At 37.8% G+C, this 13820-nt stretch overlaps 1 protein-coding gene across 7 annotated transcripts in view; it reads right to left on the bottom strand.

Annotated features, from left to right (window-relative positions):
* The window catches only part of DNAJC1 (DnaJ heat shock protein family (Hsp40) member C1), a 343339-nt gene that overhangs the window by 244497 nt on the left and 85022 nt on the right, over nucleotides 1–13820 (bottom strand). The window contains exon 3 of one of the 7 annotated variants that reach the window (XM_023735045.1): nucleotides 11620–11665. The exons of the other annotated variants lie outside the window; for them this stretch is intronic. Within the exon in view, the coding sequence (XP_023590813.1) occupies nucleotides 11620–11628 (9 nt within the window). The 5' untranslated portion in view covers nucleotides 11629–11665. The remainder of the gene's footprint in view (nucleotides 1–11619; nucleotides 11666–13820) is intronic. 7 annotated transcript variants of the gene reach the window in all.

Raw genomic sequence — 13820 nt, 5'->3', positions numbered from 1 at the left:
CAACTTCAATCTTTTCTCTGTTTATCATGATGTTGCTTATTGGTCCAGTTGTGAGGATTTTTGTTTTCTTTATGTTGAGGTGTAATCCATACTGAAGGTTGTGGTCTTTGATCTTCATCAGTAAGTGCTTTAAGTCCTCTTCACTTTCAGCAAGCAAGGTTGTAGCATCTGCAGAATGCAAGTTGTTAATGAGTCTTCCTCCAATCCTGATGCCAAGTTCTTCTTCATGTAGTCCAGCTTCATGGATTATTTGCTCAGAATACAGATTGAATAGGTATGATGAAAGGATACAATCCTGTCACACACCTTTCCTGACTTTAAACCATGCAGTATCCCGTTGTTCTGTCTGAACGACTGCCTCTTGATACATGTACAGATTCCTCATGAGCACAATTAAGCGTTCTGGAATTCCCATTCTCCGCAACGTTATCCATAATTTATTATAATCCACACAGTCAAATGCCTTAGCATAGTCGATAAGACACAGGTAAACATCTTTCTGGTATTCTCTGCTTTCAGCCAGGATCCATCTGACCTCAGTAATGATATCCCTCGTTCCATGTCCTCTTCTAAATCTGTCAATATACTGCTGCTGCTGCTTTTGAATGATCTTCAGCAAAATTTTACTTGCATGTGACATTAATGATATTGCTCAATAATTTCCGCATTTGGTTGGATCACCTTTCTTGGGAATAGGCATAAATGTAGATCTCTTCCAGTTGGTTGGTTAGGTAGCTGTCTTACAAATTTTTTAGCAGAGACGAGTGAGCACTTCCAGTGCTGCATCCGTCTGTTGAAACATCTCAGTTGGTATTCCGTCAATTCCCGAAGCCTTGTTTTTTGCCAATGCCTTCAATGCTGCTTGGACCTCTTCCTTCAGTACCATCAGTTCCTGATTATATGCTACCTCCTGAAATGGTTGAATGTCGACCAATTCTTTTTGGTATAGTGACTCCGTGTATTCCTTCCATCTTCTTTTGATGCTTCCTGCATTGTTTAATATTTTCACCGCAGAATCCTTCAATATTGCAACTTGAGGCTTGAATTTTTTCTTCAGTTCTTTCAGCTTGAGAAATGCTGAGCATGTTCTTCCCTTTTGGTTTTCTATCTCCAGCTCTTTGCACATGTCATTCTAATACTTTACTTTGTCTTCTCAAGCCACCCTTTGAAATCTTCTGTTCAGCTCTTTTACGTCATCATTTTTCCCTTTTGCTTTAGCTATTCGATGTTCAAGTTTCAGAGTTTTGACTAGTTTAAAAAAAAAAAAGGCAATCTATGAAAACTACTTGGCTTTGCAGTAAACAATACTTACAAAGTTGGAATCAACACCCTGTACTGGTTTCAAACTTTAAAAATAAAACTATGGACAAAGTATCAAAGATGTAGTTTAATCTGCTAATTTAAATGTAAACAGTCTTGACAAAATAAAAGCGTAGGTGGCAAACAATGAGTTCCAGAGAGTGTGAAGGAAAATTGAAGGAGGGGGAGCCAATATCTTTATTTTACCAAATAGATAATTGAAAAATGGTCCAAAGATTATGACACAAAAAAAATGAGTATTACTTAAAGTTAAGAAAACAACCAAAACAAGAAATAAAACCAAAATATTTCAAAATCAGCTGTAGCCATACATCGACTGGCAACTGCCAGAAGTTAAAGCAGATTCAGAAGAGGACATGGAATGAGAAATATCCTTACTGATGTCAGATAGATATTGGAGGAAAGCAGAGAATACCAGAAAGATGTTTACTTGTGTTTTATCAACTACACAAAAGCATTCGACTATGTGGATCACAACAAATTATGGATTGGATTATAAAGAGTGGGAATTCCAGAACACTTAATTGTGGTCATGTGGAACCTGTACATGGATCAAGAGGCAGTACTTTGAACAGAACAAGAGGATATTGCACGGTTCAGAACTGGAAAAGGTATGCGGTAGGGTTGTACCATTTCACCTCACTTATTCAAACTGGACGCTAAGCAAATAATCTTAGAAGTTGGATTAAGTGACAAAGAGCGTTGCATCAGGATTGGAAGAAGATTCATTTACAACCTGCTATATGCAGATAACACAAAGCTTACTTGGCGAAAAATGACAACTTGAAAGACTTACTAATGAAGTCAAAGACTACAGCCTTCGGTATGAATTATGCCTGAGCTTGACGAAAAAGAAAATCCTCACAATTGGACCAATAAACAACAACATGATAAATGAAGAAGAAATTGAAGTTGTCAATGATTTCATTTTATTTAGATCAACAATCAATATGCCTGGAAGCAGCAGTCAAGAAATCAAATGACATGCTGCCCTGGGAAAATATACTGTAAAAGACCACTGTAAAGTTTTAAAAAGCAAAGATGTCAGTTTGATGACTCAAGTGCACCTGACCCAAGCCATGGTCATTTCAATCACCTCATATGCATATGAAAGCTGGACAATGAAAAAGGAAGACAGAAGAATTGACATATTCCAACTGTGGTGTTGGCAAAGAATACTGAATATACCATGGACTGCCAGGAGAACAAACAAATCAGTCTTCGAAGAAATAGAACCAGAATGCTCCTTAGAAGTGAGAATGGCAAGACTTACTTAGGATAGGTCATCAAGAGGGACCAATCACTAGAAAAGGACATCAAGGCTGATAAAGCAGAGGGTCAGCAAAAACAAGGGAAACCCTCAATGAGATGGACTGACACAATAGGCAAAACAATGGACTCAAATATACCAACATTATCATGAAGATGGTGCAGGACTAAGCAACGTTTCATTCTGTCATACTTAAGGTTGTCATGAGCTGTAGCTGATTCCATGGCAATTAACAACATATATAGCAAATACTGGAGGAGAAGAAAGAGAACTAAGAGTTAGTAGCTATTCTTCAAGTTTAATAAAGAAAAAAAGCAGTTTTATGGAGTTTACCCTTAGAAGAACTAAATAATAGAAACATTTAAAGGAAACTCGTATTTATCATATCTTCAGGACGATGAGCTTTTGTATCAGATGCATATAAAATTTTAAATAAATTGAAAAAAGAAAGTGTTTAAAAATAAAAAATAATCTTCTATGGCAAATAAAAATAACAAACACAAGAAAGTAGTTTATGATAAATTTGCTACAAAAGAAGCAAGGAGAGGCACTGGGCTTCTCCATTATATATTACTGTTAAAATCGCCTTTGGAGAAATCTGTCAAAAATTTTGTAATAGTATATAGCTTTAATTGACTTAGCTTAAACTATATATGGGAATCAATGATAGGTTAAGTTATATTAACATCTTACTTATTGATGCTCACATAGAACACTTAACTTAATATTCTCAGAGAGTCAAGGTTAGTAAGAAAGACTTCTTGACAAAGCAGACAATAATTTCCAGTGCAATAAAAGAGGAATGTATCCTGCTCCCTTATTTTTAATTTGTACCTAAATAAATTTGAACTAGTAATATATTTGAGTTGGATAAACCTCTCCTTTGCCCATAAGATTAAAAAGGTAAGCATTCACCAAAATGTAGATAACAAGAGTGTAGCCTCAAGAGACAGCAGTTCTGATATCTAATCATGGGGGCGGGGAGGGGGGGGCGGGGGAAGTACATTAGCAGAAACATCAGATCAACTATTCACAAAACGAAATCATAATTTCGGGTACTCAGTTATCTTAGCCTATATTCTGCAAATTGTTTATCTTGAAAAGGAGGTCTCTTTAACAAGTCAATGGCAGGGGAGAATGGGGGAAGGGACTGCTCTCTATTAAAGAGATTTAAGAGAAAGAATAACCAAATGCAATGTATGAATCTTTGTCTCTGATTCAAACAAAATCACTATAAAAAGATATTTTTGAGACAACTGAATAAGGACTGTATCCTAGATGATACTAAGTAATTAATTACATAATAACAGTTAATTATATTTGGTAGGATAATGGTGTAATGGTTATTTAAGACAATGTCATTTCCTAAAAGATGCATAGTGAAGCACTGAGAAGTAATATGGTGTGGTGTCCAATATTCACTTTTAAATACTTTAGGGAAAAAAAGGATAATGTGGCAAAATGTTTATAACTGTTAAATCTGAGTGATGAGTATGTGGGAGTTAATTATTTTCTCTACTTTTGTGTATGTTTGAAATTTTTCATAATAAAAAGCCAACAAAGAATAAACAGTGGTGAGCCATAAATCATGCAATATATAGTTAAATTTAAATGTATTATGTTTGATAATTTCTAATACATATGTTTAGTAAGTATTCTTGAAACAGAAGATATGCCATAGAGAAAACCTAATAATAGCCTAGAATGAAAAGAATAACAACAAAACAAAGCTGCAGGAAGGAGACAAGGAAGGATAAGTGGTCAGGCAAAAAGCTATTATTTGATTTTGACCCACGAACAGCGAAATATAAGTTTTATTATCATCTTTAAGGAAGAGAAAGTAACTACTGTGTAACAGAAAAGCATATAAGAACTTCCAAATTAAAAGGAAAAGAAGAGAAAATTTACTAAAAGTAAGTAAACAACAAAGTACAATTAATACTATAGCTAAAATAGGAGGAAAAGAACAAAATCAACATATTTCTTTCTCAGTAAATATAAACATATATTGAATTTCCTTATAAAAATACAATGATCGTCAAACTTGGTTAAAAACCAAATATGAAAGACTGAAAACAAATGCCAAAAAAAGAAAAGCAAATGTACTGATATTAATTTCAGAAAAGAGGGAATTCAAGGTCGAAATCAAGTAACAGGATGAGAGGCAATAAGGTAATAATAAAAGGTATAATCCATTGAAAAGTTAAGAGTCATACAGCACAAAATCCATATACATAACAGTAAAAATTCCTAAAAATAATAACTTCATAGAAACAATCACAGTAGAAGAATTTAAGCACCTTTTCCAGAATTTGGCGTATCAAGCAAACCAAAAATAAGAACAGCTATGAAGAATCTGAATAATAATTAAAAATCAGCAGCTTTGGGATGCTTACAGTTACACAGACACAAACATATAAATATATGTATCACCAGTAGAACATACTAGACTTATGAACATGAGTGACTGTTAAAAAAATCAGTAATGAATTTTGTCACAAAGAAAGCCCTATTTCTAAAAACTAGAGATTTTACAGCCCATGTTTTAAGATAATAATCAAATAAAATAACTATCGGTGAGCAAAATGACCAAAATACAGCTATTTACAAATTAAAAAACATTTTTTCAAGGCAGAAATAAAAGTGGAAATTAAAAATTACCTAGGAAGGAATAAAAAGGAAACTATTTCAAATCAAAATCTATGAGGGCAAAAGCTCTACCTAGAGAATGTGGCTTTAAATGATATTAACAGAGACAAACTGAAAATGAAGGAATTAAGTGCCCAGTTGAAGAAAAATGACAGAATACACCATAAAAAACCAGGAAGAAGGAATTGATAAACATAAAGGATGAAATTAATGAAACAGAAAAGGAAAAAAACTAACTCTTTGAAAAGATTAATGAACTACAAGCATGATTAGGTAAAATAAATAAATATACCAGATAGAGTGCCTTGCTGTTATATATTTTTGAGTTGATTCCGACTCATAGCACCTCTATATGCCAGAGTAGAACTGCCCCAAAGTGTTTCCTAGGCTGTAAATAGACTGCCACATCTTTCTCCCCTGGAGCAGCTGGTGGGTTCGAACCGTCAACCTTTCGGTTAGCAGCCAAGTGCTTAACCATTGTGCCACTAGGGCTCCTTGAGAGTGCCTTGCCAAAATCAAAAACCAAACCCATTGCTGTCAAGTCATTTCTGACTCATAGCAATCCTATAGGACAGAGTAGAAGGCCCCGAAGGGTTTCCAAGGAGCAGCTGGTGGATTCAAACTGTTGACCTTTTGGTTAGCAGCCAAACACTTAACCACAGCGCCACCAGGACTTTCAATAGTAGGAACAAATGATCTCATCAGAAAGATCAGCCTAGACAGGTTCTAGATATAAGACAGGGAACATTTAAAATCTGTCGTTCCTCTAAGGCAGTTTTGCATTTACTCCCTTTCAGAGACAGATCGGTCCCTAATCCCAGAGCTCCAGTTCTTTTTACGGGGCTTTTTTACTGCTGTGGTTCCTGCCAGTCTATCTTGTTCTTGACAGTCTCCTTCCCAAAGACAGAAGCCCTGTCCCTGAATGTCAGCCCAGAGGATACGACCCCAAGGCCCACAGCTGAACCTCTTAGATGACAATCAACTGACTGCCTAACGCTAAACTGCTTAGCATTAGTCCAATTTCCCACTTGTTTCTACCTTGCCATAGTCAAGAAAGTGAGAAAAGTGGCTACAGTCACCATAAGTTTTGGTTTCAAATCCATGCCTCATCAATGAAAAATGGATTGGCCCCAATGCCTCTAAAGAGAAAAAGCAAAAGCAGCAGAAGCACGGCCTCTATCTAATTTTCACCGTCCCAAATTTACAAAAGTACATCTTATTGATCAAAGATAAATTACAACCAAAATACTTGTTGCAAGTGAGTCTGGGAAATGTGGTTATTAGCTTTTACACCTGGCAGTACAGGAAAGCACGTCATAAAGAAGGAATGAACACTGAAACCAACACTGCATTTACCACATGTTGTTATTGTTAGCTGTCACTGAGTAGGCACTCAACCCATGGCAACCCCATGCACAATGGAACAGTATGCTGCCCAGTTCTACACCATCCCCATAATCGGTTTGGCTGCAGATCAGACCATTGTGAACAATTGGCTGATTTTCAAAAGTAGATCACCAGGCCTTTCTTCCCAGTCTATCTTAGTCTGAAAGCTCCACTGAAACCTGTTTAACATCACAGCAATAAACAAGCCTTCACTGACAGATGGATGGTGCATGAGGTGCACTGGTCAGGAATTGCACCTGGGTCTCCTGTATGGAAGGCAAGAATTCTATCACTGTACCACCAATGTCCCCATTTTTTCTTATTATCTTCCAATTTTAATAAACAAATTCTCATAGCATTCCAAAAGACTGATCAATTTGCCAAATTAAAGTGCAAATCAGGAAGTGCAATGAAATGGCATCGGAGTCTTTTCTTTAGCTCTCCAAAATTAATCCACTTTTTTAGGGTGAAATTTTTATCTCCATATATACTGACATGTAATATTCTATGACATTTTTCCTTTCTCTTCAAAAATTGTCAAGGTGTCTCTAAACTGTTCATAGTACAGATTATAAATCCCTTGAAGACAGAGACCAATTCTTTCCATTTCTGCTTTTAAAAGTTCCCAATGGAAAGCATCAATAACCCTCCTCCCCTACCCTTCTAGGTAAATGGCACTACTCAATAGCCTAGGCCAAAAATCTAGCCATCAACCTCAATTATCTTCTTTCCTTCAGTTTCCTTATATAATTCACCAACAGTCCAAACACTGGCACGATCCTAGTCCAAGCTACCTATTCTTGGCCCTCTATGAGACTCTGTCCTCTAAAGTATACCCTGCTTCAAATATCATGGCTTCTATGGTAGATGAGGTGCATAATTCAGCACTGTTCAATAGGCAATGATGGAAATGTTATGGATCTGCACTGTCCAATACACTAGTCACTAGCCACACACAACTACTGTGCACTTGAAATATGGCCAGTATGACTGAGGAACTGAATTTTTTAATTTGTTTAATTTAAATATATTTAAATAGCCACCTGTGGCTTTAGAAAAAAAACAAACTCGTTGCCACCAGGTCGATTCTGACTCATAGCAACCCTATAGGACAGAGTAGAACTGCCTCATAGAGTTTCCAAGGAGCGCCTGGTGGATTTGAACTGCTGACCTTTTGATTAGCAGCCGTAGCACTTAATCACTACACCACCAGGCTAGTGGCTACCATATTAGACAGTGCATTTCTAAACTGCCGTCCCATATTATAAATGCCAGAAAGCAAAAAAAAAGAAGTGATTTAAGTTTGGTCAATTAGATGCACTCGGATATAGAACACAGAAATCAGGGGCAAACGTCACTTCTGCTGGTAAACAAGGTTATTGAGTTTTCTGTGACAGTGTTAGCAGAGGTCCTAATATCCAAAGGCTGCTTCATGGTGTTGGGCACTCCTTTAAGTGAAGTAAGTGTGGTTCTGGAGTTGGCAGCAGTTGCAGTTGCTTACTGATCATGGTAGTTTCCTGATCATGGTGGCTTCCTAATTGTAGAAATCATAGTATGGTGCAGGTAAGAGATATTGGGTATGTGTAGGATAATCACAGGGAAATAGAATTATAGTACTGCAGAAGAGCAACGATAGGTTTGTCTAGGGTAATTTGTAGCAGATAGAGAGTCAAGAGTCTTTAAGAATTATTAGGGGACTTACGTTGAATTAGGTTGGGTGGGGTGTGTAAGTGATAGATGACTTGTAGGTGTCGACTTGTACAAGTAAGGATATTGGTACCATTCATACAAATAGGGAACACTGGAAGAAGATTCGAAGGGTAAAGAAGATCATGACTTTGCCAAGTAGGAGGTACCTACGAAACATTCAAGTGGAACTGTCGGTTAAACATTAGATACACAGGTCTGAAGCTCAAAGTAGTAGTTGTGCTAGACACATAAATTTAGAAACTACTAGTATACAAAGAAAAATCAAACCATAGACATGAGTGAGATTGCTTAAAGAAAAAAGTATACAGTGGTAAGATATGAAAGCCTACATGGGCTTTGAAGAATACTAATGTTTAATGGTAGAGAAGAGTTAAGTTGGCACTGAAGACTAAGAAGACAAAACCAGAAAAATAGGAAGAAAATCATAGGAGTATGGTTTTATTCCAAGAAGAAAGGAATATTCAGCAGTATCAATGCTGCTAAAGGAGCCCTGGTAGCACAGTGGTTAAAGTGCTCAGCTGCTAACCAAAATGTCAGTGGTTCGAACCCTCCAGCTGCTCTATGGGAGAAAGATGTGGCAGTGGGCTTCCATAAAGATTTACAGCCTTGGAAAGTTGCACTCTGTCCTATAGGGTTGCTATGAGTTGGAATTGACTCAATGGCAGGAGGTTTGTTTTTTGGGAGGGTATCCATGCTGCTAAGATCAAGTAAAATGAGCACTGAAATATAACAACTGGATTTAGTATCATAAAGATTATTAGTGACCTTGGCAAGAGCTGTTTTGGTAAGAGTAATGGGTACCAACACCAAACTAGAGTGGGGCAAGGATTGCATGGGAAGTGAGGAAATGGAGACAGATTTTTATTTTTTTAAAATGGCTCCTAAAAGGAGATGTGGGGTTGAGAGAACTTTTCTCTTTTTAAAGAAACATATTTATTTAAATACCATTAAGAAGAATCTAGAGGAAGAATTTAAACATAGGCAATAGAAGCATTTAAAGTATAAGTTTCCTGAGCAGGTAGGGGAAAAGGGAGGAATAGAATCCAAAGTATGGGAGAGAAGCTGGCCTTCAAAGAAGGGACACATCTAGTAGGTGGAAGGAGAAGATAGGTGTAGGTTTAACTCTGTATGTTGGTTGTGGGATATTTAAAGTGTTCTTATCTGAATGTAAACATTATAAATCCAAATGATATATAAATGGCATGGTTAATAATAAAGTTGGGAGGGGAATTCCTTGGTTGAATCAACAAAAATGAAGATGTAAACTGCTGGTAATGCAGTTTTTTAGCCTTGAACTCTTTACTAGAAGGTCATACTAAGGAAAAAAATAGACATATAGCTAGAAGGGAGATAAGCTGTTGCCGCCGAGTCGATTCTCACTCATAGTGACCTTACAGGACAGAGGAGAACTGCCCCATAGAATTTCCAAGGCTGTAAATCTTTACAGAAGCAGACTACCACATCTTTCTCCCGCGGAGCAGCTGGTGGGTTCAAACTGCCAACCTTTCCATTAGCAGCCGAGCGCTTTAACCACGTCACCAGGGCTCCTTAGAAGGAAGCTAGGAGAAGGGAGATAGGATTGATAAATCAATCTATACAGTTTTGCCTAGATGGTCTTTAAAAGAAGATCCCTATATTACTGTTTCTTTATATTTCAAATTTTATATGAATAACGGATAATTTAGTAATCTCAGAATTGAAGAGTGAAAAATCAAAATCATACTAATCATTGAGTGAAATGATAAATGTAAATTCCCAATATTTCTCTTCATGTAACAATATATATATATATAGAAGTAGCTAATACTTTAAAATCTATACATTTTTATATCCAAATGGCCAATAAACATATGGAAAAGTACTCAATTTCATTAATCATTGGGGAAAAGCAAATTAAAACCACAGTGATATACTACTATACACCTATCAGAATGGCCAATACAAAAAAAAGTAATTAATAACCAAGTATTGGGCAAGGATATGGAGCAACTAAAACGCTAATACATTGCTGAACGGAATATAAACCAGAACAACCACTTGAAAACTGTTTGGCAGTATCTACTACAGTTGAACATACACTCAATTTACGATCTAGCAATTTTCATTCCTAGATATGTACCCAACAGAAATGCGTAACATATGCTCACCAAAAGACATGTAAAAGAATGTTCATAGAAACACTGTTCATAATAGCCCCAAAGTAGAAACAACCTAAATACTCATTAAACGTAAGACAGATAGAGGTACAGTCATACAACAGAATATTATACAGCAACGAACACTAATGAACTTTTGCTTTATACAACAACATAGATGAATTTCACAAGGATAGTGTTGTGCAAAAGAAGCTAAGCAATCAGAGCATATACTATATGATTTCATGTACATAAAAACTAAAATAAAAACAAAAAACTAATGTATGGTACTGCAAGGCAGGATAATGGTTGTCCTGGCAGGGGATAGTAACCATGGGGAGCACAAAGAGTTTCTGGGGTGGTGGTAACATTTTATTTCTTGATCTTGGTGATTATATAGATACATTCACTTGTGAAAATTCATCCAACTGTATCTTGTTAGGTGCCGTCTAGTCAGTTCAGACTCATAGCAACCCTATATACAATAGAACAAAACACTGCCCGGTCCTGTGCTACCCTCACAATCGTTGTTATGCTTGAGCCTATTGTTGCAGCCACTGTGTCAATCCATCTCATTGAGGGGCTTCCTCTTTTTCACTGACGCTTTACTTTACCAAGCATGAAGTTCTTCTCTAGGGACTGGTCCCTCCTGATAACAGGTACAAAGTAAGGGAGACGAAGTCTTGCCATCCTTGCTTCTAATGAGCATTCTGGCTGTACTTCTTCCAAGACAGATTTGTCCGTTCTTCTGAAAGTACATTATATTCAACATTCTTTGCCAGCACCATAATTCAAAGGAGTCAATTCTTCAGTCTTCCTTACTCATTGTCCAGCTTTTGCATGCATATGAGGCAATTGAAAATACCACCGCTTGGGTGAGGCATACCTCAATCCCCAATTGTATACTCGTGATTTTTAACTTTTGCTGAATGTATGAATTTGTGCATTTTAATAAAAAGTTAACTTCAGAAACTTCTATATCTCTCAAACAATTTTGGTAAATTTAACTCCAAACTAAGTTCTTTACAGAAATGGCAACAATCCAAATATACATATACATATATGTAATCTCAGCATTTAAGCAATCTTTCTGCTAAAGAAAACAAAAATATAAAAACTATGACATGGAAATTAAAATTTCCTACCAACCAGCTTCATTCCATAGGATCACGTGGTCTTCCTCCCTTTCCTTAACCTGCGTAACGAAAGAGAGAAACAAGCCTTCTTTGTGACCTTGGTAGATTTCCAAGATATAAAACTATATGACATCATAAAGGCCTGCTTATTGTTCCTGTTTGCTCTGTGGTTAATGTTTTAGGGCTATAACCGGAGAGAAGATCTACAATAATTACTCTTCTCAGTTGTAGGTAATTTAAGAAATAATGCTGGAGTTATTATTCCCTCTCCTTGAGCATAGAGAATGTGACCCAGCTGGAGCTGGGCTCACATGGGCTCACAAGGACTCACAAGGACACATCAACTGGGACCAGAAGTATAAAGACAATAGCTAAGATAATCTTGGAAAATATCTTTCAGGGAAACTTTCACATAAAGCCAATCAAACAGAACACAAAAGACTTTCCGCTCTTACCTTTTTCTATTAGCATTTAGTGAATATAAATTTGTTGGACCAATGAAGACCCTCCTGACTGTTGTTACTGAAACCTGTACCAATAATTGTTAAGAAAGACAATTCAAAATGTAGGATCACAGTTTCTAACCAATCGGAAAAGGATAAGCTTTCAATGCTTTCTCCCATTTCTAATGTTAATATACACTGATGATTGGGGAGTTCCGGCAAAATAGCACTCTAGGCAGAAGCACCACGCCGTCCCTCCACAGCAAAGACCAGAAAAACTGAGCCAAACAGAGAATACAACAATCCTGAAACACTAAAACATCAAATGAAGAGATAAAGAACTCAGTCAAACACCAAATGGAGTGAGAAACTGACAGAGAATGGAGAGTGAGGAGAGATTCACGCAGAGGTCCCCTACCAGCTAATGCAGCGCAGATTCGCCATCTTGGACTCCTATCAGAGACCAGTAAACAGGGGATAGCAGAAAGCAGCCTCACAGGGCATCCAGCGGGAGACAAAACAACCGGTAATTTGCGATATACGCTTTCCCACCCCCCACCCTTCTTCACCCCCACTCGGCCTCCTCTGCTTCCCGCGACCACAATCTCTTGTCCGGGAAACAACGGCTGCTTGGATTCCACACACCCAAAAGGGACGGCTCTCTGAGTGCCATTTGTCAACTGCTGGCATTGCTTTTTCCCACTTCTTTTGATTTCTTCCTTACCTCTCACCACCTCCCCCTCCTTTCGCTCAAATACCTGGCTCTGTGCGCCATCTTTGCTTCTTCCTGAGGGGCTGCAGAGCTCTGGTAATTTGTGATATACACTTTCCCACTCCCTACCCTTTTTCACCCACACTCAGCCCCCTCTGCTTCCTGCGTACACAGTCTCTTGTCCGAAAAACACCCGCCCGCACTAGCTGGCTCTCTGAATGCCATTTGTTGGCTGCTACTGTTGCTCTTTTTTCTGCTTCTTTCGATTTCTTCCTTACCTCTCACCACCTCCGCCTCCTTTCGCTCAAATATCTGGCTCCGTGCACCATCTTTGCTTCTTCCTGAGGGGCTGTGGAGCTCCGTTCGAGCGTGGAGCTGCTTCCCGGTCTGGGCTGCCGCGCTGGTGGGATCCCGGGGCTTTTGTTCATTTGTTTGTTTTGAATTGTTTGTTTTCTTTTCCTTTTCTTGATTTGGGAGCCCTTTCTGGCCAGGCAGTACTGCGTGGCAAGGTGACTTCCCCCTCAGCTTGCTCAGACGTGCAGAGGGATCCCTGAGAGCATTTCTTTTCTTGATGGTTTCTTTTTTTCTGTTTTTTGGGGGGCCTTTCTTGTTCTTTTTTTTTTTTTTAATTTGCTTTCTTTTCTTTTCCCTATTTTACCCTTTTTGTCTTTCTTCATTGCTCAGTTACTAGTCTCTCTATATCTTCCTTCTCTTTCTGTTCCCTTAATACCTGGCGTTGTATACCTCTATGCCTTCTAGCCAGGCTGTATTGCAACACCTGAGAGCGACTTCCCCAGACCTTATAGCTGCACCGGTGGGATCCCTGGGAACATTGCGGTTCTTTAACCTTTCCGATTTTTATTTATTCATTTTCTTTTCTTTTCTTCCTCTTCCCCTTTCTGTTTTTCTCCATTTCATAGTCTCTAATCTCTCCACTCCAATGGCAAGCTCCCCTAGCATTCCTTTTTGTTTGTTTGTATGTTTTTGGCTCCTGTTCCTCTCTCCTCTCTCCCATATCCATCTTAGCTCCACACATAACAATCTCCCCACTGCATCCTG

Source organism: Trichechus manatus, unplaced genomic scaffold (assembly GCF_000243295.1).
Source record: "Trichechus manatus latirostris isolate Lorelei unplaced genomic scaffold, TriManLat1.0 scaffold00075, whole genome shotgun sequence".
Taxonomy (NCBI): Eukaryota; Metazoa; Chordata; class Mammalia; order Sirenia; family Trichechidae; genus Trichechus; species Trichechus manatus.
This window is presented reverse-complemented; position numbering and strand designations above follow the sequence as displayed.